Source organism: Puma concolor, chromosome A2, assembly GCF_028749965.1.
Source record: "Puma concolor isolate L17-30 chromosome A2, mPumCon1.1.hap2, whole genome shotgun sequence".
Classification (NCBI taxonomy): domain Eukaryota; kingdom Metazoa; phylum Chordata; class Mammalia; order Carnivora; family Felidae; genus Puma; species Puma concolor.
This window is the reverse complement of record NC_141668.1, coordinates 114,090,039-114,115,243: the sequence shown is the minus strand read 5'-3', so window position 1 is coordinate 114,115,243 and position 25,205 is coordinate 114,090,039. Positions and strand designations below refer to the sequence as shown.

The 25,205-nt window shown below is 46.0% G+C and overlaps 1 protein-coding gene across 1 annotated transcript in view; it reads right to left on the bottom strand.

Moving 5' to 3' along the window:
* CFAP92 (cilia and flagella associated protein 92 (putative)) overlaps window positions 1–24,834 on the bottom strand; it is a 76,101-nt gene extending 51,267 nt beyond the window's left edge. The window contains exons 1-9 of the mRNA XM_086697305.1: window positions 21,410–24,834; window positions 20,496–20,787; window positions 18,772–18,962; window positions 17,996–18,200; window positions 15,779–15,910; window positions 14,770–14,845; window positions 13,317–13,438; window positions 9,220–9,363; window positions 5,342–5,526 (exon numbers count right to left, since the gene is read on the bottom strand). Of these exons, the coding sequence (XP_086553431.1) occupies window positions 5,342–5,526; window positions 9,220–9,363; window positions 13,317–13,438; window positions 14,770–14,845; window positions 15,779–15,910; window positions 17,996–18,200; window positions 18,772–18,962; window positions 20,496–20,754 (1,314 nt within the window). The 5' untranslated portion in view covers window positions 20,755–20,787; window positions 21,410–24,834. The remainder of the gene's footprint in view (window positions 1–5,341; window positions 5,527–9,219; window positions 9,364–13,316; window positions 13,439–14,769; window positions 14,846–15,778; window positions 15,911–17,995; window positions 18,201–18,771; window positions 18,963–20,495; window positions 20,788–21,409) is intronic.
* Window positions 24,835–25,205: the final 371 nt, after the last annotated feature.

The following is a 25,205-nucleotide window of genomic DNA, read 5'->3' as shown; positions in this document are numbered from 1 at the left end:
GATTGCTAGAATACATGAATTCAGCAAAGCTGCAGGATATAAAAGTCAATATACAGAAATCTGTTGCATTTCTATACATCAATAACAAAGCAGCAGACAAAGAAACCAAGGAATCAATTCCATCTGCAACTGCATCAAAAACAATTAGATATCTAGGAATAAACCTAATCACTTATGAATAGGAATTCAGTAGGACTTAGGAATAAATCCAGAACACTTATGAATGAAATTGAAAAGGACACAAAGAAATGGAAAAGCACTCCATGCTCATGGATTGGAAGAACAAACACTGTTAAAATGTCTATACTACCCAAAGCAATCTACACATTTAATACAATCCCCATCAAAATACCACCAGGGTTTCTCACAGAGCTAGAACAAACAATCCTAAAATTTGTGTAGAACCACAAAAGACCCCAAGGAGCCAAAGCAATCCTAAAAAAGAAAAACAAAAGCATCACAATCGCAGACTTCAAGCTATATTATAAAGCTGTAATCATCAATATAGTATGATACTGGCACAAAAACAGACACTAAGATCAATGAAACAGAATAGAAAACCCAGAAATGGACCTGCAACTATATGGTCAACTAATCTTCAAAAAAGCAGGAAAGCACATCCAATAGAAAAAAAGACAGTCTCTTCAACAAATGGTGTTGGGAAAACTGGAGACCAACATGCAAAAGAATGAAACTGGACCACTTTCTTACACCATACACAAAAATAAATTCAAAATGGATGAAAGACCTAAATGTGAGACAGGAAACCATCAAAATCCTAGAGGAGAACACAGGCAGCAACCTCTCTGACCTTGGCCATAGCAACTTCTTATGAGACATGCCGCTGGAGGCAAGGGAAACAAAAGAAAAAATGGAAGTATTGGGACCTCATCAAGGTAACAAGTTTCTGCACAGCAAAGGAAACAATCAACAAAACGAAAAGGCAGCCTACAGAGTGGGAGATGATATTTGCAAATGACATATCTGATAAGGGTTAGTATCCAAAATCTATACAGAACTTATCAAACTCAACACCCAAAGAGCAAATAATCCAGTTAAAAAATGGGCAAAAGATATGAAGACAGTTTTATTCAAAGAAGACATCCAGATGGCTAACAGACACAGGAAAAAATGCTCAACATTACTCATCATCGGGAAAATGCAAGTCAAAACCATGATGAGATACCACCTCATATTTGTCAGAATGGCTAAAATTAACAACACAAGAACAAAATGGTGTTGGTGAGGATGTGGAGAAAGGGGAGTACTCTTGCACTGTTGGTGGGAATGCAAATTGGTGCAGCTACTCTGGAGAACAGTATGGAGGTTCCTTAAAAACTAAAGAGAACCATACAAGAGACCCAGCAATTGCTCTACTGGGTTTTTACCCAAAGGATACAAAAATACAGAATTGAAGGGGTGCATGCACCCCAATGTTTATAAGCAGCATTATCAACAATAGCCATACTACGAAGCCCAAATGTCCATCAACTGATGAATGGATAAAAAAGATGTGGTATACATATACAATGGAATATTAGCCATCAAAAAGAATGAAATCTTGCTATTTGCAACAACATGGATGGAGCTAGAGTGTATTATGCCTTGCAAAATAAGTGAGAGAAAGAGAAATACCATACGATTTCATTCATATGTGGAATTTAAGAAAGAAAATAGATAAACATATGAGACGGGGGGAAGAAAGAGAGGGAAACAAACTGTAAGAGACTTTTAAAGATAGAGAACTGAGGGTTGTTGGAGGGAGATGGGTGGGGAGTACGTTATACAGGTGATAGGTAGTAAGGAGGGCACTAGTTATGATGAGCACTGGTTGTTGTACGTAAGTGATTAATCACTGAATTCTACTCCTGAAACCAATACTGCACTGTCAACTAACTAGAATTTAAATAAAAATTTTAAAAGGAAAAAATAATGAAATAATAGCTGGAATTTCCCCAAATTTGGCAAAAGATGTAAGCCTAAAATTTCCATAAACTGAGTGAATCCATAGGATAAACCCAAAGAAATACACACCGAGTCAAACTTCTGAAAACCAGAGACAACGAAAAAAAAAAAGTTGAAAGCTACAAGTAATAAATGCCACCCAGCCTATTGGGAAAGACAGTTGATTTCTTACCAAAAAACCATACAGGTCAAAAGGAAGTGGCACAACTTCTTTCAAATGCTCAACCCCCAATTCTAAATCAAGTGAAGTTAGCCTTCAGGAATAGAGGAGAAATAGACATGCTCAGACAAAGAGAAACTAAGAGAATTTGTTGTTATCAGATCTACCCTAAAAGAATTACTAAAGGAATTTCTTGAAACAGAAATATTTTTTTAAATCTTGGAACATCAAAAAGGAAAAAGAACACTAAAAAGAGCAAACCTATAGATAAATACACTTTTCTTCTCCTTTTGAGTTTTCTAAATTATGTTTGACAATGAATCAAAAAGTATAATATCATCCTGTGGTGTGTATACATATACAATGGAATACTATTCCACATCAAAAAGAATGAAATCTCGCCATTTGCAACAATGTGGATGGAGCTAGAGTTTTCGCTTATGCTAAGCAAAATAAGTCAGGCAGAGAAAGACAAATATCACATGATTTCACTTATATGGAATTTAAGAAACACAGAGGAACATAGAGTAAGGGAAGGAAAAATAAGATAAAAACAGGGAGGGAGGCAAACCATAGGAGGCTCTTAAATACAGAGAACGGACTGGGGATTGTCAGAGGGGAGGTGGATGGGGGGATGGGCTAAATGGGTGATGGGCATTAAGGAGAGCCCTTGTTGGGATGAACACTGGGTGTAATACATAAGTGATGAATCACTGGGTTCTACTCCCGAAACCAATACTACACTGTATGTTAACTAACTTGAGTTTTAAAAAATAAATTTTAAAAAAAAAGTATAACATCATCTGATGTGGTTCTCAGCCTATGTAGAGGAAATATTTAAGACAATTGTAAATGAGATAGGGTAAACAGATTTGATGAAAGGTAAGGTTTCTACATTTCACTCAAACTGGAAATATGTTGACACCAGTAGGCTGTGATAAGCTAGGTATGCATAATGTAATTCCTGTAGTAACCACTAAAAACCTATATAAAGAGATGCATTCAAAAATGCTGTAGATAATCAAAATAGAGTTCTAGAAAGCTTTCAAATAACCCACCAGAAGGCAAGAAAACAAAGAAACAGAAAGCAAATATTAAAATGGCAGACCTAATCTCTAAAATATCAATAATTACACTAAATGTAAATGGTCTAAATAAACCAATTAGAAGAGCTAGTGAATTTAAAAAAAAAAAAACTGCACTAAATGCAAGGGCATTATGCTGAAGCAGGGGAGCGTATCTCAAAATGTCATACAGTGGATGTTTCCATTTATATAACTGTTCGTTTCCCAGGGCTGCCATAATAAATTACCACAAACTGGGTGGTTTAGCACAACAGAAATTCATTGTCTCACAGTTCTGGAGGCTACAAGTGCAAAATCATGGTGTCAACAAGGCCATGCTCCCTCTAAAGATGCTAAGGAAAGATTCTTCCCGGCCTCCTCCAGTTTCTGGTAGCCTGACACACTTCCTGGCTTGTGACAGCATAACTCTACTCTTCACATAGCATTCTCCCTATATCTCTTCATATAGTCTTACCTCTATGTCTCTACATCCAAATTTTATAAGGACAGCAGTCATATTGGATTAGAGCCCATCCTCATGACCTCATTTTAACTTGATTACCTCTGTAAAGGCCCAATTTCCAAATAAAGTCACATTCTGAGTTGCTAGCAGTTAGGTGTTCAACATATCTTTTTGAAGGAACACAATTCAACCCACAAAAATAACATTCTCAAATTGACAAAATTATAGAGATGGAAAACACGTTAGTGGTTAGGGCTGGTGGGAGGTTAAGAAGTGGTTGTGACCATAAAGCGATAGCATGAGAGATCTTTGTGGTGATGTAGTAATTCTGTATCTTGAGTGCAATGACAGTTACATAAATCTACACAAAAGATAAAATGGCATAGAACTACACACACATTTATCAATATCTTGATTTTGATATTACACTATAGTTATATAAGATATAACCACTGGAAAAAAAACAGGGTACCTGGGTGATAGTTGGTTAGCATCTAACTTCACCTCAGGTCATGATCTCACAATTTGTGGGTTCAAGCCCCACATCAGGCTCTGTGCTGACAGCTCAGAGCCTGGAGCCTGCTTCAGATTCTGTGTCTCCCTCTCTCTCTGCCCTTCCCCCACTCGTTCTCTCCCTCCCTCTCTCTCTCTCAAAAATAAATAATAAACATGAAAAAAACTGGGCAAAGACTACATAGGATCTCTCTGTACTACGATTGTAACTTCATCTGAACTTTTATTTCAAAATAAAAGTATAATACACAGATGTGGATATGCCCAAGCTAAGATACATAATTAATCAGTTTCAGAAGACAAGAAGAAGATTCTAAGTTAAAAACAACAACAACAACAACACACATTCAGGGGCGCCTGGGTGGCTCAGCCGGTTGAGTGTCTGACTTTGGCTCAGGTCATGATCTCACAGTCTGTGAGTTCAAGCCCCACATCGGGCTCTGTGCTGACAGCTCAGAGCCTGGAGTCTGCTTCAGATTCTGTGTCTTCCTCTCTCTCTGCCCCTCCCTGGCTCATGCTCTGTCTCTTTCTCTCTGTCAAAACTAAATAAATATTTAAAAAAACACATTCAAAGCACATACAAAGGTCCAAATGGAACATAAAAGATGGCAGAACAATGCCTTCAAAACTCTGAAGAAAATTAGAATTCTATGCCTAGCTAAACTATAAATCAAGTGTAAGGGTAGAATAAAGATATTTTCAGAACATGAGACCTCAAAACAATCACCTCTCATTAACCTGTTCTCAAGAATCTACAGGAAGATGTCTTCCAGCAAAACCAGAAAGCAAACAAATCAAGAGGAAGACAGAATCCAGGAAACAAGGATCCCACCAAGAAAGGAAAAAGGGAACTCCCAGGATAAACATCAGTGCTAAACCTGGTTGGTTCAAAATGAGTGAGCATCTAGGTGAGTGCTGTTACTGTATTCACGAAGCCTGGCGGGTGGGATCTGAAGGGAGGATCACTACCTGCACTTGAAGGACACCTGTGGTGCAGCGGGGAGACATCAACAGTTGGTAGCTCTTAATCCCAGGAACCTAATCTCTCTCATATCTTGCTATGAGATCCTAAATGATTATACAACTCACATAAGGTCATGGTGGGGAAGTAGAGATGACACGGACAACTGGATGGGAAAAAGAGCTCTCAAGTCCGTTTTTCTGGCTCACTCTTACCTCTAGTTCATGGATTGGCACAGGTTGTGATGGAAGGCAGGAAACACACTTGATCTTTATGGTCAAAGGGTTTAAATCCTGCTTTTGCTCCTCAGTCATGATAGGAACTTCTGTTTTAAAACTCAAATAACAATCTAAAATGCTGGCAGACTTCCAACAGCCACAACTCATGACAGTTTGCCATCCTAGGAGGGACATACACAGAGCATTAGACTGTTACTCTTGAAAGCCCCACCACAAATACAGAGGGATCAGGCAACCTGACAAAAGCCAATGATAAATCGCAACTAAAAGAAGAAAACTTAAAAGAAAAAAAAGCGAATTGGCAAACACCTACGGGCAGCATAGTATATGTCAGTTTCTCAAACTGAGGTCCCATAGGTCTCCTAAGAGAATTTACTTGTTGTGATTTAATCTTGATCATCACCTTGTAATATCAGCATTTCCTGAATCATCTACAGGAATACCAATGTTTGGGTACCTTCAAGCAGTCTCATGTACTTGGTCTGGGATGTAGCCTCCATACTAGGGTTTTTAAAAACTTCTCAGGCTGGGGCGCCTGAGTAGCTCAGTCAGTTGAGCGACCGACTTCGGCTCAGGTCATGATCTTGCCGTTTGCGGGTTCGAGCCTCGCATCAGGCTCTGTGCTGACTGCTTGGAGCCTGGAGCCTGCATCGGGTTCTGTGTCTCCCTCTCTCTCTGCCCCTCCCCCACTCACTGTCTCTCAAAAATGAGTAAGTGTTAAAATAAATAAATAACTTCTCAGGCCATTTGTGGCTGCTGAAATTTAAACTTAAATATAATTTAAAACGCAGTTCCTTCATCACACAAGTCACATTGCAAATGTTCAAGTGGCCACGTGTAGCTAGGAGCCACTGGCCTGGACACCACGGATACAGAACATTTCCATCACTGCAGAAAGCTCCACTAGAGAGTGCTGCTCCAGGCAATTATTTTAGAACACAACACATAATGTCAGTGTCTCTGTGACGGGGCCCAGTGGTGCCACTTTCACTGTCGCAGTCCAGTGAGAAGAGCCTAGATGCTGACGTAGAATATAACTGGTACCTGATCAAGCATGGCGCCCCTTCCCCAATGGCTGCACGATGGCGCAACTAGGGAAAAGGGTGGGTGAACTGAGCCACCGCGTGGCACACGGGTAGCAGTGAGAATATGTTCTTGCAAAAGGCGTCCCTACATTTTACCAGGTGGAGACATACCAGGGTGGGGGGCGAGGGGAGGGGAAGAGGGAAATCCTCCAATTTAACAAGCAGAGAGGCCTAGGCTTAAATCCCGGATTCGATTCTCAGCAGTCATGAGAGGTACAAGCATAGGTTCTTTGAGGCTTCATGTCCTCATGGGCAAAACAGGCACAGATCCCAGCTTTCTTGGTCAGGAGGGTCAAGAGGGCTCATATATGTGAAGGTGCTGGGGATACCACCCAGCATACAGTGGGTGCTCAAAAAAATCAGTTCTATTCCTTTCACGACACTTGTAAATGCGTTTCCAGGACACACAAAAACCTGGTCAGTCACTCTCAGAAAGAGGAGTCACTTCCAGGAGCCCCTGGGTGGCTCAGTCATTTAGGCTTCTGACTTGGGCTCAGATCACGATCTCACGGTGTGTGAGTGCGAGCCCCGCATCGTCTCTCCTGTCAGCACAGAGCCCTTTTCAGACCCTCTGTCTCCCTCTCTCGCTGCCCCTCCCCCTCCTCAAAAATAAACAAACGTTAAAAAAAAAAAAAACAAAGAGTAAAGAAAGAAAAGAGCAGTCACTTCCAAAACAAGTTATGGGCCCAGCGTGTCTGGCCATGTGCACAGGCCATGAGCGTGGGGCCGTGTGCAGCTCCAGGGGAGCAGCCCTCAGTGCTCCCACATCTCTTTTTTCAACGGAGCTGACTCATTAAGGCCATAACTAATTATGATTTGCGTTCTAGAACTTTGCAAGCCTCTTCGTAGAAAAAGACTGCCCAGTTTAGAAGAAATCTCCCGTGCAAACATGCACTCAAATCATCATTCAGAAATTTAGGGCAGGGAGAGCCATAATTCCAGGGTAGGGTTTCCCAACCTCAAAACCACAGACACTTGAGGACAGAGAGTTCTCTGTTGTGGGGACCGTCCTGTGTATCGTGGGGCAGTTAGCAGCAACCCTCTAACGCTCTGCTCCCACCTGTGACAACGAAAATACATTCTCACACTGTGGGGGGTGGAGTGGGGGGAGGCACACGTGCCCAAGCCGAGGAGAGAAAAGGAGCGGGGGAATGAACGCCACACAGTGTGTGCACCGAAACGGCCAGACCTGAGCCTGCATTCATGCCATTTGATCCTGAGAACAGCCCTGTGTGGCCGCCATAATGTCTGCTTTGTAGATAGAGAAACCGAGGTCCAGAAATGGTGAGACGCCATCCGAGGTCTCCTGGCCCATAAGTGGCAGAACCCATGTCCAAGCCAGTCCTGCCTGGCTACGCTTGGCCCCTCCGCTATGCAATAACAGAAAGTTAAAAGCTCATTCCAAACACAGAATCTTTCTAGAATCTTAATGTGTTACTAGCCAACCAGCATTCTTCACTCAGGGATGCAAAGCCTATGGCCTAATTTGAAATTGAAGATGATTACCAAAAATTATCATGCTGGTCTTGGAATAGTCTTATGCTATTATTTTATGGCAAAAACAAACATATAGGGGCACCTGGGTGGCTCAGTCAGTTAAGCATTCAGCTTCAGTTCAGGTCATGAGCTCACAGTTCGTGAGTTCAAGCCCCACGTCAGGCTCTGTGCTGACAGCTCAGAGCCAGGAGCCTGCTTTGGATTCTGTGTCCCCTCCTCTCTCTGCCCCTCCTCCATTCACACACTCTCTCTCTCTCAAAAATAAATAAATGTTAAAAAAAATTTTTTTTAAATAACTAAAAGTAAAAACTAAAAAGTTAAAGGTATTTCCTCAAACTGTATCAATATCAACCCAAGAGCCTGTGAGAAATGATTTTCCAGTCACTCGACACTGACTTTAGGAGGTAAAACCCCAAGCAGCTGCAAAGGTGGGTTCCATCCCAAGACGGAAGCCTAAATTTCTGCAGATTGACCAGTAGAGGGCGCACATTTACTCTGATGGCCAAAAAAAATTTACAATGAATTAGTCTCGAAAATTACCTTCTCTAAAAGAGAAGGGTTTCCCCCCATATACTATTTCAGAAACGAAGTCACATAATGTTACCCAAAATATATTCTGCGCTTTCCATGAGCACAACCTATGGATATAACATGTCTACTATTTATTATTTAAGCCAGAGAAAGCCTCATTTCTAAATTGTGATAGATCTTACAAAGCAGAAGAATGAAACCCCTGTCCTGCCACTGAGCTCTGTGACCTCAAGTAGGTTGCTCTGACTTCTCTGAGTTTTGGTCCCTCACAGAATAAAGGAGAGCGAGCCCAACACCACAGCTACAAGTTCACCGGGAGGATCAGAGTTTGCCATGAGCAGTAAATGATGGGCCAGGAACACTGGTTCCTTTTCCTCATTTCCTTTACTAGATGTTTTTGTAAAACTCTGCAGGAAGGCGTTTATAAAGAGCAGCATCCTATTTAGAAAACAAAATCAGGGCAGTTATTCTCACAGGTTTCTTTGGACTTTGGAATCAGACCTGAGTTCCAATCCTGGCCTCGCCTTTACTTGCTGGTGTGATCTCGGACAACCCAGCTGACCTCTCTGCGCCTCTTTTTCCTCCTCTGTGTAATGGAGACACCTCCATTTTGCTGAAATGGCTGTGAGCATGGAAGTAGGTGGCAGAGGAGAGGCTTGGTCAATGCAAGCATCCTGTTTATGGACATTCTAGCCACGTGGGACCAGACAACTAAGAACTGCTGGGAACAGGTGTAACTACCTGCGAGGAGCGGCATCAGCACCAGTTCGGTAGAGAAAGCTCCGTGCTTCCAGTTTCCTGCCCCCTTGGAGTCACTGTCTTCCACTCGAAATTTCCTCTTTCTCTTCTGGCTCTTCTTTTTCACCTCTGACTCTTTCCTTTTACCTGTAAAATCAAAGGAAGGAAATCAGTGTTAAGAGGAGCACGTATCCAAGCTACCATATATGAATTCTTACACGCTGCAGAGATTCGGAAAGGTTCTGGAACAGGGGCGCCTGGGTGGCTCAGTTGGTTAAGCATCAACTTCAGCTCGGGTTGTGATCTCACAGTTCATGGGTTTGAGCCCTGCATCGGGCTCTGTGCTGACAGCTCAGAGCCTGGAGCCTGCTTTGGATTCTGTGTCTCCCTTTCTCTCTGCCCCTCCTGCACTCATATTCTGTCTCTCTATCAAAAATAAATAAACATAAAATAAGAAAGAAAGAAAGAAAGAAAGAAAGAAAGAAAGAAAGGTAGGTAGGTAGGTAGGTTCTGGAAGATCCTTGAAGGCAGAGGCTGTCCTTGGTGCTGCCGTTCCCCAGCAACCAGAAGAGGTGTCTAAATGTAGATAGCAGACCAGTTATCAGTTACATTCAGGAAGAATGTGACCTCCCAGCCTCTCCTACCTAAGAACGTGGGCAGAAGGGGGCTAAGATTGGATGATGACCACAGCACCATCACATACCAAAGTTCTCCCCCAAGTCAGCCTTTAACCACAGTGTAGGGTTGAGGTTTGGGCTTCGGAGTTGAACCACCAAAGTTCCAGAACCAGGTCTCCCCTTCGGTAATCATTCTGAGCCTCGATCTGTAGAATCTATAGAATGGGAGCTATAGTGCTTACCCTGTAGGGTGTTGAGAAGAGGAAATGAGCAAAGGTACATAAAATACTCAGCTCTGTGCCAAGCTCAGATCCAGGGATTAAAAAGGAGACAATAATTTTTTACCAATATATTTCTATGGCAATTAAAACCATGAGCTATTTGTTCTGTGATATAACGACCAAGGGAACAGAACTTAGAAAGCCCAGAAATACATCTGCTAGCATAGAGGGACTTAATAGATGCCAGAGGTGGCATTTCAGATCGCAGGAAAGGATGGATCAGTCGGTTAATTATATTGACTATCCATTCGGAGGGAGATGAAATTATCAGGCATCTCATGCCATATGCAAAATGAATTGCAGACTAATGATAGAAAACAAGAACTTCAAACTCATTTGGAGAATACAGAGAAGACTCTATTGACATCTGGATGAGAAATGATTTTATTTTTTTTTCCAATGTTTATTCATTTTTGAAAGAGAGAGACAGAGTAGAGTGTGAGCAGGGGAGGGGCAGAGAGAGAGGGAGACCCAGAATCCGAAGCAGGCTCCAGGGTCTGAGCCGTCAGCACAGAGCCCGACGCAGGGCTCGAACTCACAGACCGTGAGATAGTGACCTGAGCTGAAGTTGGCCACTTAACCAATTGAACCACCCAGGCAACCCAAGGATTTCTTAAACATTACCAAAAGTACAAACTAGAAAGGAATAGTCAAATAAAGGGTGTGCAAAACAAAACAGCACACATAAAGTAACAGGGTAAATTGCAGACTGCGGGCTGTGATGTTTATAGTGCATGTAACTGACAATGCATAATTATCCAGAAGATGTCAGAAATAAAGCTTACCCATCGCTAGGAAAAAAATATAAAACCCAACAGAAAAATAAGCAAAGAAATCGCAATAGCCAAATCACATAAGACGGTGACCAAATAGGCACATGAGATGTTCTCAACCCCACTGGGAATCAGGAAATAAGGCCCTGAGTACACCAAGCACGGCTGATGACATGGAAAAACTGGAATTCTCAGGACTTCTGTCCAGAGAGCAAACTGGTACCACCCAGAGAGTAATAAACCTGAATACCTCCTGAGGAGGTCCACGTGCATTTCCCATGCCCTGTGATCCCTCTGGGCAAATGCCCTAGACTCTCTGGCATGGGCACATGGAGACCTACCCAAGAGTGCTCACTGTCACAGCACTGGTGACAGCAGGAAACTGGAGACAACTCAAATGTCCCTCAGTAGGGACTACATGGGTGAAGGATGGCACGTCCATCTAACGGGGTATTCTACAGAAGTTCCAAGGAAGGAGCTGGACTTAGGTATACGGACATGAATATCTCAAAAATCAAGCTGAATGCAAAGAGCAAGGTGCAGGAAGATATGTACAGTATGAAATCATTTCTGTGACTCACAAAAATAAAAATCAATACAATGTTGTATGAATGTGTCAGAAAGAAAGAGGTGGCAGGGAAGGGTCACACCAATTTATCTGCAGGACAGGGTATGCTTCTTAAAAGCACAGGGTGTAAAGGAGACAAACTCTATCTGTAAACTTTTCTTTCTCAAGAAAGCTGTGGTTGTATTTTACTGTGTACTTTTACAAAGTAAAAAGGAGGGTGTGAAAAGCTCATTAAAATGCTTAAAGAATATTTTTCAAAAGCAAGGCTGTTAAGGGGCACCTGGGTGGCTCAGATTAAGTGGCCAACCCTTGATTTTGGCTCAGGTCATGATCTCATGGTTCATGGGATCAAGCCCCATATCAGGTTCTGCATTAACAACATGGAGCCTGCTTGTGATTCTCTCTCCCCCTCTCTCTCTGCCCCTCCCCTGCCCATAGGAGGGCTCTCTCACACTCTCTCAAAAGAAATAAATAAATATATTTTCTTAAAAAGCAAGTCTCTTTAGGGGCGCCTGGGTGGCTCAGCTGGTTAGGCATCCGACTTCAGCTCAGGTCATGATCTCACGGCTCGTGAGTTCAAGCCCTGCATCAGGCTCAGAGCCTGGAGCCTGCTTTGGATTCTGTTTCTCCCTCTCCCTCTGCCCCTCCCTGCTCTGTCTCTCAAAAATGAATAAACGTTAAAAAAATTTTTTTTTTGAGCAAGCCTCTTTAATCTGAAAAAGAGAAAACTCAGAGTTGAAGGTGTTCCGATGTGAAAGTGTTGACTAGACTTTTAGGGCCTTAAAAATAGGAACATGAACAACTGTGTTTCTGACGCCTGGCAGAGAGCCGACTCAAGCAGCCACTTCTTCCCCCAGCTTCAGAGTGTTGAATGCGAACCAGGAAAAGCAGATTAATTGATAGAGAGTTAAGGAAATGATCTGTAGCAGTTACAGCTGAACAAACAGGAAGTAGGCCATCCCAGAAGTAGCAAGTGCATCAGCTCTAGAATATTCCACCTCATACTGGAAACCCAACTGCTTACTGAAAAACTGGTGAGGAGAACAAGGTCAAGAATGAACAGGTCCACTTAGTGGCTTCTAACAACACTTTGCCTCTTGTCTGTCACTAAGATTACAAGCAGCTGCATGAGCAGTTCCTGTAACCTAGAATGCTATTTCCCTTATTCCACCATAAGAAGCAAGTAACTTATCTTCCAAGATTATTTCCATAACCCCAACTCTTTTGTGCTTCCCCAACATGCCTACCTACCCTACCACAGCATCTATCACATAGGACTATCATTATTTATTAGAAAGTCTCCATCAACATTAGAGATTTTCATGCTTCCTATGTTCATGACACCATGAGTCAGGAGCACAGAAACATTGGTGGAGTGGAAGGGGGATGCAGTGTGGATGGGTGGGATCACGCAGGTAACTGAATGGGATGAGGTCGGTTGGAATGGATGGATGGGGTGGTAGGGATGGCTGGTTGAGGTGAGATAGAATGGGGTAAGTTGAATGTGTATGTAGTATTCTTTTACTTTTGAGTAACATTTGGTCAGATTTCAAAGAATCTTTCTGAAGTATTCTGAATTTAAAATATTTCATAATCCCGGGTGCCTGGTTGGCTCAGTCAGTTGAGCATCCAACTCTTGATTTTGGCTCAGGTCATGATCCCAGGGTCGTGGGATCGAGCCCCATGTTGGGCTCCATACTGGGCATGAAGCCTGCTTAAGATTTTCTCTCTCTCCCTCTCCTTCTGCCCCTCCCCCCACTCATGTGCACTCACTCTCTAAAATATATAAAAAAAAGAAATATTTCATAATTCTTCCAAGTCTAGTTACGTTATAAAATTCCAAAATCCCATCCTAACTTACTTTGAAATTTTTGCTTTTCTACTATGTTTGTTAAACTGCTAAATGATCTCTCCATTAATTCCTTCATCTCCATCCCAGGTGCTGTCTCCAAATAAACAGTTGGTTCTCTTGAAGTACTCCATCTAGAAAATTCACAAAGAGAAAAATAAATGAAGGTGAAAAAAATCAGGGACCAGACCTAAGAATCTATTTACTGGACCAAATGTGAGCAGATTTTTTTAAATGACACTGTATTTCTCTAACCAATGCTTCATAAATTTCATTGTGCATATGAATCACCTGAAAATGCTGTTAAATAAAAGTCAGGTTAGGGTTCAGTAAGCCTGGAGTGGACCTGACATTCTACATTTTTAACAGGTTCCCGGGAATGCTGATGCTGTTGCTCTGCAGACCACACTTGTACTATCAATTTCTAACCAACCAGAGACATTAAGGAAAATATTATATTTTTTATAAAAGCACCCAAACTCTAAAAACATCCAGGAACTCGCTTACAGGAATTATCCAACATCTATAGGAAGAAAAATTTTTTAACTCTATTAAAAATCATAAAGAAGGAACTGAATTGGGTGAAAAGGTATACCATGATCATGGACAGGAGAGCTTCTCAATGTAAAAATGTCAATTCTTCCCAAATTAACGCATAAATTCAATGCAAAAAAACAATTTTTTAAAAATCAAAATTTTGTAAAAATTTTTTTAAATGTTTTTATTTACTTTTGAGAGACATAACGAGTGGGAAAAGGGCAGAGAGAGAGGGAGACACAGAATCTGAAGCAGGCTCGAGGCTCTGAGCTGTCAGCACAGAGCCCGCCCAATGCAGGGCTCGAACTCACGAGCTGTGATACCATGACCTGAGCCAAAGTCGGATGCTCAACCAACTGAGCCACAGAAGCGCCCCTAAAAATTGAGATTTTTTAATGACATGGTCTCTTGGGTTCTCCCCATCCTATTCTCTCAAGCCACCAGCTGGGCCTCCACCCTGGTCCCCACAGCATCCAAGGAATCTCCTTCTCCATATCCTTCTTAGGCTCCAACAGCAACTGCACTCAGCAGGAAAGGCTGTGGACTTGGTGATCCAAAGGTATGGGATGGGGTCCTGGCTTTACCAACACTCCCAAGATTCCAAAGAATTCCAATTTTAAAGCTTTGTGCAAATTGCTTTACCACCACTCTGTTAGCTTGTGAAGACAATGGAGACAGTAATACCACCTCACAGAGTGACCACGATGAGGATTAAGTGAGATAAACTACACATGCAAAAATACAGTACATGTTTACACTCATAAACACAACCATTCCTTTCTCTATTCCTTTAATTTCACCTGGATTGTATGAGTTCCGACTTAACTGAAGTTACTAAAATCCACATAACTCTTGGCGAGAGTTTATAGGGCCAGTACAAGAGGGGGTTCCACTCCCACTCCCCAAAATAACATGGGTCCATCCTTACCGAACTGTGCCAAGATCATCCATTCGGAGTGCCTTGTCATATTCCTCGGAGCTCTTGGAAAAAGTTTCAGGCTCTGCTGAGCGAGAATCGGATAATATTTATTAGTAAATGGACTTCTTGTCCCATTCTAGTTCATTAAGAAATGAGGGCCCTTGACCCATTTTGCAATGCCAGTCACCAGATAGAGGGCTTGGTGTGTGGTGAGCATTCCATAAAAAGATTAGTTAATAATGAATGAGTAAATGAGTGAATGTAATTGTAAATAATTACAGTTATTTGGACAAATGGAGGCAAGACAAGGCCTCTGATTTCTTATATAACATGCCATGGAAGGGGGGAGAAAGAAAGTCTATTCAGTTGTCTGCTTCAGCACCATTTACATCAGAGAATACTGAAAACACTTCCAAGACCCCCAAGTTTCCACCTACAGGGAACGATTAAGAAACGTATAGTGCTACCAGCAGCTGATATATTATGTAGTCACCACAAATGGAGTTTATGCAAAGTTCTTAAGTAAACAGGAAAGTGCATGTGGTGACAGGTTAATCTCAGAATACAAAATTCGGAATCCGGGACAACCTCATCTAGGCAAAAGAAAAAAAAAAACAACTTACAACAAAGGTATTTGCCATAATATAATAACCAAAATATCACACTGCTTGTTCCTGGTGATAGAATTATAGACTGTTTTCCCTGCTTGTTTTGTACTTTTCTATATTCACTGAATTTTCTTTAAAAAAAAAAAAACCTACAAGTGTAACTCCTACAGTTAGAAAAATTGTATAAGTCACAAAATAAACAAAAATAAAACAAAGAAAAAGGATCAACAACAGAAAGTGACTCCTGCCCTGAGAGCATTGTTTGCTTCAAGGGCGAAGCAGCACCAGCAGGAGTTGCTGATACACGTGAAGGGTACCAGTGCACGTGCACAATACCAGCAACACCCATCCACCTCGTTCTCTGCCATCGCCCTACACTCAGTTTGTCCACGGAGGTCATCTCCACTCACCATGTGAAGGCTTTATGTGTTTTCCTGCCTTTTCTGCTTTTTCTGGTGCATGCTCCTGGTTCCACTCCTTTCTGATGTGTGCGCCCTCTTCACACAATCTTCTCTGACTTAAAACCAAATTTTTCACTTCCTCTAGAATGCAGAAGGAGAATCATTGACTCAGTCAATCAGAAATACTTACTGAACACCTTCTGTGCATATGGCACTCTCCCAGTGCTGCAGATGGGGCAGTGGACAAGACAGGCAGGACCCTGTCTTCCAGCAGCAGTTGCCTAGGGGGCTCCTTCAGAATACCAGGTAATTCAAACTTCAACTGGCAATGACTTCTTCCAAATAAGACCATTAAGGATTTGACTTGTGTTGGTCCATTTAATCATCACATTTCACTTGAAGGCACTTCCACTTGCTCTACTTTACAGATGGGGAATATGACACTTAATGGTAACTTTCCTGTGATCACAGAGCTGGCACTTATTAAGCCAGAGCTACCCTCAGGGCTCAGGGCATCGAGCTAAGGAGATGGGTCCTCTGTTTTTCACTTCTATCAATACAGGACTCTGCAGGAACGTAGCAGTAACCAACACGTATGGAATAATGAATGAGCAGAGGGAGCGAATGAATGAATGGAGATAATGGAAGCTACGAGAAAGAGGTGAAATGGGGTGCCTGGGTGGCTCAGTTGGTTAAGCATCCGACTTCGGCTCAGGCCATGATCCCACCATGGTTGGTGGGTTGGAGTCCCGCATTGGCTCCAGCTCAGAGCCTGGGGCCTGCTTAGGATTCTGTGTCTCCCTCTCTCTCTCTCTGCCCCTTCCCCCACTCACGCTCTGTCTCTCTCTCTCTCTCTCTCTCAAAAATAAATATACATTAAATTTTTGTTTTGGTTTTCACAACAGGGAGACTATTGGCATCTATCAGGTCAAGGTCCCAGGACAGTCCCCACGGAATGATCCGGGCCAAAATGCCAACAGCACTGAGGGCAAGAAACCCCAGATAAAAGTGAAAGATGAACAGTCGGAAATGCCCCTCCCCCCCACCCCCTGTCAGACCGGCTCCTCAAGAAGGCAGGCTGGAAACCCAGAGAAAGGAGAGGCTTTCCAGTCACAAACAGAATGGGTTCTGATTGCAGCACTGCCTTGCCCTTCAAGCAGGTGTGGGTCTCCTTTGCTCCCTGTAAAATGGGGACAACTGTACTTGTCTGCAGCCACCACCAACAGTGCTCTAGACCGTACTCCGACCAATCTCAGACGCACACTGCCGCGACGTTTCAAGGTCTCTAAAAACTGGATGCATCTTATGATTACCGCCACAGAGGTTAACTGGTAGCATTTTAGGATGCTAAATGCTTATTTATTTATTTTGACAGAGACAGGGAGCACAAGCGGGGGAGGAGCAGAGAGGGGGGAGAGAGAGAATCCCAGGTTCTGTGCTGCCAGAGCGCAGAGCCCGTTCACAGGGCTCGATCCCACCAACTGTGAGATCACTACCTGAGCCGAAATCAAGAATCAAACGCTTAACCGACTGAGCCACTCAGGCGCCCTAGTTTTTAAATTCTTTATAGACAACACACACCCTCTTTATTGCGGGGTGGGGGGCACTCCCATCATCCTGCCTCAGGGGCATAAAACCACCGGAAGTAGTAAGCTGCCCAAGGTCAACATGGAGACAGGTTGAAGTCAGCTATCTGACTTCAAAGCCTGGATCTTTCCACTCTCCTGGCTCTCTCCTTGGAGGTGAGCTCAAAAGGACACTTTCTGGTCCTTGAGAGAATATTCACCCAAGTAAGAATCTAGAAGGTCTATACGAAAATGTTAACATGGTTGTCTCAGGGGTGTGGGACTTTTAGGTTTTCTCTTTTGTTTCTTGGTGTCGTGTGTGTGTGTGTGTGTGTGTGTGTGTGTGTGTGTGTGTGTGTGTGTGTGGTCAGGGAACACCCATTACTTGGCCAGAAGACAGACCAGTGGGGACTGCACAGGTCACGCTGCCTGGGGACAGGAAGTCCAGAAATGCGGCAGAGGTGGAGGTGGGGACCGTGTACATGCAAAACAGATGCTGTCCACCCTCCGACACAGCTCTGCCGGGCGGTACTCCCAAGCTTGTCCACAAAGTAACATGTTCCCCGAAGTAAATGATGGAACACTGGCTTTTATCCTGTAAACACTGAGAAGCCACACGCCTGTAGAAACGTTTCAAATAAAACACAAACACCCGACTTACCAAAAGATCCTGCGTCTTCTGAATATGCAGGAGTCTTTAACCGATAATACCTGACTTTTCTTGAAACCTTGTCCTTGGTGTCCCAGACCTTCAAGGTGATTTTGTGAACATTTATTTTCTTTAGTAATTCCTTCGTCATGCTGATGTTGAAAGTCTGGGTCCATGACACCCAGATTTTGTCCCCTTCCTGCCACGGCCTCACCGTCTGTGTAAAAGAACACCAAGGGGTTTGAAGCGTGCAAGGCTGGGAGGCTTAGAGCCCACGACTACCCATCCCTGCCAGCCTCGCCCTTCCGGGGACCAGAGCCAGGTGCTGCTCTCCACCTGTCTGCCTTCTGGGCCCAGCCCTCCCTCAGCTCCCACCCCACATCAGGAAATGGGTGTCCCGGCCTGGGCCCTGTCACACCTCTGGGTTCCTCGGGAACCCAGAATCAAAGCACTTACCTGCAAATAGCACCCTTTCCAGTGACTTCGAAGCACTGACCCACAGCCAGGCCTCGGGCAGGAGGGCAGGTGTGTGCGCGGGCAAGCAGGTGTGCACACACATGGGTACCCAAAAAAGAAATCGTAAGAGGGGCAAAAACTTTTAAAACACCAAAGAAGCTACCTGACAAAGAAAGTCAGGTAACTCGTATTATTAGGTCAGTGAGGATTCTCATTCAGTAGGGCTGGGGTGGGAACTTAATATCCTGCATTTCTAGCAAGCTCCAGGGAAGCAAGCACCCTTGGTACAGTATTAGAGTATATGTGAGGTACACACGCATACACACACACACCTTTACTCCTGAATCCAGGAACAATTTGGCCACCGTTGGAAACACCACCATGTCAATCTTTTTAGGCTCTCCATCATCCGGCAGAAGGAAATACTCCATGTGGTAGTAACAGCGAGCCTTGGAAGCATGCTTGTCCATTCGAGAGTGTTTCCTATGTTTTTCAATAAAACATGTATGTTTTCCTCTATGACCTAGGAGACACGATTTCAGGAGTCTTGGTTGAACCTCACACGAGAAAGCAGACCCCACCCCGCAGTGCCCTGGAAGCAAGGAAGAGCCCGAGGCTGTGGGAGGCTGCCCCTGCCCCCGCCCCCACCCCGGCTGCTCGCCCAGCTTGGAGGCTGAGATGCAGATCCGGTCCCCCTGGCCGGTAGAGGAACAGGCTGTGCACCAGTCAGCAGAGTGCAAACATGCAGCGTGCGACTCTGAAAGGGAGTGTCTCCTTAAATGTTTCACCTGCCTGCTTTGCTCACGGTGGTCTTGGCAGTAAAAAAGTTCGAGTCACCGGGGCGCCTGGGTGGCGCAGTCGGTTAAGCGTCCGACTTCAGCCAGGTCATGATCTCGCGGTCCGTGAGTTCGAGCCCCGCGTCGGGCTCTGGGCTGATGGCCCAGAGCCTGGAGCCTGTTTCCGATTCTGTGTCTCCCTCTCTCTCTGCCCCTCCCCCGTTCATGCTATGTCTCTCTCTGTCCCAAAAATAAATAAATGTTGAAAAAAAAAAAAATTTAAAAAAAAATAAAAAAAAAAAAAGTTCGAGTCACCAAGACCGTAGGTCAATTCTAAACACGGTATATACATCTAACCAAATAGCATCCAAAGTATCTGAGGCAACAATGGATAGAACTACAAAGGAGAAGCTGAAATTAATCTTCTACCCGGGGCGGGGCGGGGGGGAGACCAAGTAGAAAAAAAAAAAAAAAAAAAAAAAAAAAAAAAAAAATATATATATATATATATATATATATATATATCTCAAAACATGGAGTTCTTTTCTCTGCCCCTAATCTTGGGGTTCAACCATGTGACTGGCTTTGGCCAAGAAAATGCTAGCAGGTGGGAGGTGCTCAAAGACTTGAAGAGTTCTTGGATGTCCGGGCTTGCCCCCTTGGTGTGCCTGTGCCTTCCCATAATGAGAATGTGTCTGGCTAGCCCCCATGTCCCGGAGGAGGGTGAGGGGGCACGAAGGGGTGAGAGGGGCACGAAGCAGAGCAGAGCCACTACAGGGAGACCCGCCTGGACCCGCCCACCTGCTCATCTAGAACGAGGGATTCCTGTTCGAAGCCCCCGACTTGTGGAGTTGTTTGGGTTTGTGACACTGCATTTGTGCGGCAAAAACCAACTGATGCACCTATACACCCAGAGAGCTGGATCCCATGCATCTGAGAATCTGTATTTTCAACAAGGAATTAGGTGATACACAACCAGTTGAGGGGAACCAATGCCTTCACCTCTTCCCCATGTACTCATCTGCAAAAAGTAGAAATAATACCACCTACCTCTTAGGGTTATTGAGAAGATTAAGCACGTGAAGCCCATGTAACCGCTTACTTGCTGGCCCACTGTGGGCCCCTGAAATTGCAGCTGCTTTTCTGATCCCTGCTGCTGGCATTGGCCACATCACTTGGGGAAGCCAACAGAGGGAGCTCAGGGGCCCCAAACTTCTGGGGGCAGGTCATTGGTACACCCCTTTCTGCAGAGGGTGTTGGGACTCTGCCCTAGCACTTACCAGCAGTCACCGGGAAGGCCAGTGAGATGACGAACTTGCAGGGGACAGCCTGGGGCACATCAGACTGGAAGCTGTCGGCAGGCCCATGTGAGGACTTGCTACACGGGTGGTCGGAATCCGACTCCGGGGCTTGTGTTCTGACCTTCAGGTACTCCTCCGTGTCCCACTCACTGCCAGACTGGTAAAAGCTGCCCATGGAGGACATGGGCCCCATGCTCGCCCTGTCCTCATCTTCCCACTCCCAGGCGTGCAGGGACATTCCACAGAGCACCCACAGGCCCGGCACTCCTGGCTGGAAGACGATGAAGGCACTGCTGTCACCACCCTCTGTTCCCCAGAGGCAAGCCCTGCCTCTTTCAGGATTACCCACCCTTCCTCTCCTTCCCTTTCCCTTGTCCTGTCTGGGGTGAACGGCCAAGGCCTGGAACACCGCCTGGCCCACAGTAGGCGTGCAACAGTGAGTCACAGAGAATGACGGCTTGCAGGACTCACGATAAGCAACACCGACTCCAGCTTGAGTCTCCCTCCTCCCCCAGCCCCAGCTCCTCCCCCTTTCGCCAAGTCAATCATTGGCACTTCTGGAGAGCCAGCCCCAGGTGAGTGCAATTCTCTAAGAACCGAGAAGCTGGGAGAGAACCGGGCGTTTCCACTCCGTGGGGCCGCGGGTGAGCAATGTCAAAGCACAGTATGCGTTTGCCACGTAGGGACAGGCGAACCGGGCCAGGGGACGGCAGTGCAAGGGCCTGGTGAGGTCAAAGAGGGCGGGAACCCCCCCGCCCCCGGGGGCAAGACACGAATGGGCACTGAGTGCTGGGCTCAGGGCACAAACTCTGGGTCCATGGAGGAGGAACTCGGGCAAATGCTCAGAAAGGGGTGCCCAGCAGGACGGGCAGGTGGCAGGGGACCTTTGGTACCTGCAACGCGATGCGCTGGGCAGCACCCTGGGCTCAGACCCTGGCGTCAGCCAGCTCGTACACCCGCTGCACAGCCGCCAGGCGAGAAGGTTCGGAGGGTGCAAGTCGATCCACCCAGGCTGGGAGGCCCGGGGGTCGAAGCTGCGCACTTCTGTTTACAGTTGCTAGGAGACAGGCGTGGCTACGGCTCTGGAGGCGGGGCTCCTGGAGGTGGGACTTCCGTCCTCAGCCCCTGGTCCCTGACCAGGTGCAGCCAAGGTGTGGCAAAAAGGTGTATCCAAATCCGGAAACTAGTTGGAGCCCTTGCATGCACGCATTCATCCATTCATCCATCCATCCACTCATTCATTCAATCTTTAAAGAATTCCAGATCTGAACGTGAGCGCCTATTACACACCTCGCTCTTACCTGCAGTACAGGGGGCAAGGATTGTGGCCCCGCCTGTACTGCCATCAGCCCCCACCTTCCATTCTTTGCTAAGGGCGAGGGAAGCAATGGACTCTGAAAACTCTGATATCTCTAACCCTACCCCAAACCTCTTTCACATAGACTCTGCTTCTGTCGCTGATGTCCTTAAAATATCATGAGAATTCTGTTTCGTGATCAGGAGCCCCAACTCAGAGATGAGAAAACTGAGGCTTCGACCGGTGCCACGACTCGCCGGAGGCCACACAAGCGAGTGTGTCGCAGCACTGGGTGGAAATCCAGACTATCTGACGCTAAAGCCTGGGCTCGTCTGCAAACACCACCGCCACCCCCAAGCTCCCCAGCTGAGAGAACACTGGCGGCTGCTCCCTACGTAGATCACAGAACATCCAAGGGGCTAGGGCGGTGGGACATACCGCAGAGGTAGCTGGCAGGGGGGGCCAGGGGCAGGCTTCACGGAAGAGGTGACAAAAGCCAAACTTCGGGGCTTGCCAGGAAATGAACGCAAGAGAAAGTATTCCAGGCAGCGGGAAGAGCCTATGCAAAAGCCCAGAGGGGGTGAAGGTGCCCGCAAGTTCTGGGAAGGGATGATGAGGCCGGAGTGGTGAGCGGAGGGCCCCTGAGACCCACCCAGGTGTGAAGGGCAGGCAGGGCTCAAAGACTAGGGTCAATGAGGAGCCACCTCGGGTTTTCTGTTAAGGGAGAGTAGCTCCACTCAAGAGAATGGGAGCTGAGACTCCACACGTGTACCTGTTGGGGAAACTGAGGCTCTGAGCTGAGATATGACCTACCCATGGTTAAAGAAGCAAAACTGTGGCCCAGCTGGAGCTGGAACCCAGGTCCCCTGCCTCCCACTTCCTGCCTCCCTAGACCACCCCCTTCTAGAATCCTGCCCACTGACTGGGGCCCTCCAATAGTCCTCAGGTTGAATCAATCTAAAAAAAACCTGAGGCTCAAGAACAGCTATGAGGGGAAGGCCCCAGATGGCAGCGAGCACCCTGGAGAGGAGAACTCAAACTCCCCCCACTAAATGCCATACCGCCCGCTCATACTGTACCGCCAGCAGCCTGGACATCACCGTCTACAAACCAGGAAGTGCTAAAGAGACACACACAGGGTTGGAAGAAAAGAAGGCTGCTAGGATGCACCAGCTCCCAAAAGGCCCCATTAATAAGGGCAGGTCGAGGCACCCGGGTGGCTCAGGTCATGATCTCACAGTTTGTGAGTTCGATCCCCACACTGGGGCTCTGTGCTGACGACTCAGAGCCTGGAGCCTGCTTCAGATTCTGCATCTCCCTCTCTCTGTGTCCCTCCCCTGCTCACTCACTCTCTCTCAAAAATAAATAAACATCAAAAAAAATTTTTTTAATAAAAAAGAAAGGCAGGTCAGTGACACCACCCTTCCCTGCACAGACAGCAGGCCTCCTGTTCCTCAGGTCCCCCTGCTGACCCAAGGCTGGTTTCTCTCCAAAGTCCATCTCCCCAGCATCTCCTGTGGTGTGGACAGCTCTGAGCTCAGAATTGAGAGGCCACAGGCCTGAGACAAAGGGCCACTTCCTGGTCCTGGTTATGCACCAGAATCACCCAGGAACATGTCAAAACTTCAATCCTGAGGCTTCACTCCAGACTTTCAGGATTGATTCTCCAGGGGTGGGGCTTAGGAACCAGTCACTGTGTTCTCCAAAGACAGCCACCTCAATAGATCTCCCACACACTCCCCTTACAGAATGATGTCGGACTCCTCCCATCCAGTGGTAGGTCTAGTCCCTTCGCCCTTGGATCCAGGTAAGACTTTCTGCGACCACCTCAGCCCACAGAGTGACTCTGTAACTTCTGAGGCCAGGTCACACAAACCCCATGTGCTTCTGCCTTGTTCTTCTGGGGAGCTCGCTCTGAGAATTCAGCCAGGATGTTGGGGGGCAGCCCAAGCAGCCACATGGAAGGTCCACGTGTGGATGTTCTGGCCAACAGCACCAGCTGAGTTCCCAGCTGCCTCCCAGCCTCAACCACCAGACGTACAAGAGTGCCAGACTTCAGATGATCCCAGCTCCCAGCCTTTGAGTCACCCCAACGGACACCGTATGTAACAGAAACCGGCTGCTATCACCAAACCATCCCCAAATTGAGCTTTATGACCGAAGCAAATTATTGTTGTCTTAAGCCACTAAGGTTTAGGACGATCTGTTGCACAATAACAAATAACCGGGCGGCGCCTGGGTGGCTCAGTCGGTTGAGTGTCCGGCTTTGGCTTAGGTTATGATCTCTGGCGGTTCGTGAGTTCAAGCCCGGCCTAGGGCTCTGTGCTGACAGCTTGGAGCCTACTTTGGATTCTGTGTCTTCCTCGCGCTCTCTCTCTCTCAAAAAGAAACATTTAAAAAAATTTGGGGGGCACCTGGGTGGCTCAATTGGTTGAACGTCTGACTTCAGCTCACGTCATGATCTCACAGTCCATGAGTTCAAGCCCCGCGTCAGGCTCTATGCTGACAGCTCAGGGCCTGGAGCCTGCTTTGGAGTCTGCGTGTCCCCCTCTCTCTGCCCCTTCCTTGCTCATGCTCTGTCTCTCTCTGTCTCTCAAAAATGAATAAAGTTAAAAAAAATTTTAATTTTTAATAAAAAATTACTGGAACAGACCCCATATTTTTTAAAGTTGCCTCCACCAAGATTCTATCGCACAGCCAAGGTTTAGAACCGCTGCTTTGAGAGAAATGGTGTCTAGGTCAAGACCCAGAGCATCATGGGAGGGAGTGAAGGCACACGTGTGCTTGCTGGTACTTGAGTGTGGGAGGTGGGTCCACAACCTCACCTCAACAAAGGTGCCTTCAGGACAGGCAAAGTCAAAGGAAAGCAAAGCAAAGAGGGTATATGTTCACAGTTCCATAGACCAGTGACTCTCCGATGGTGTGGCCTCGGCTCACTCACTGAGCTGGATCATCTGTATCCACAGGGCTGGGAGGTCCAAGATGGCCTCACATGTCTGGCCGTTGGTGCCCTTGCCTGGGGTCCCTCAATCTCCCCCTCCCCGTCCATTTGCCCCTCCCCCCCCCATGCTCCACCAGGCTGGACTGGCTTCCTCAGATGGCATTCTCAGGGCAGGGTTCCAAGAAAGCAAAGGTGCAAGGTCTAGGGCCTCTTGAGACCAAGGCTTGGGAAATGGCACAGGGTCACTTCTGCTATATCCATTGACCAGAGCCAGTCACAAGGGCCAGCCAAGATTCAAGGGGATGAAGAACAGACTCCACCTCTGGATAGGAGGAAGGGCGAAGCCACATTGCAGACAGATGTCCCATGGGTGGGAACAATCTGAAGGCATTCTATCACTTCCTTCTTCCTCCCAGCGTAGGGGAGCCCCAAAGTTTCCATGGGCCTTTCT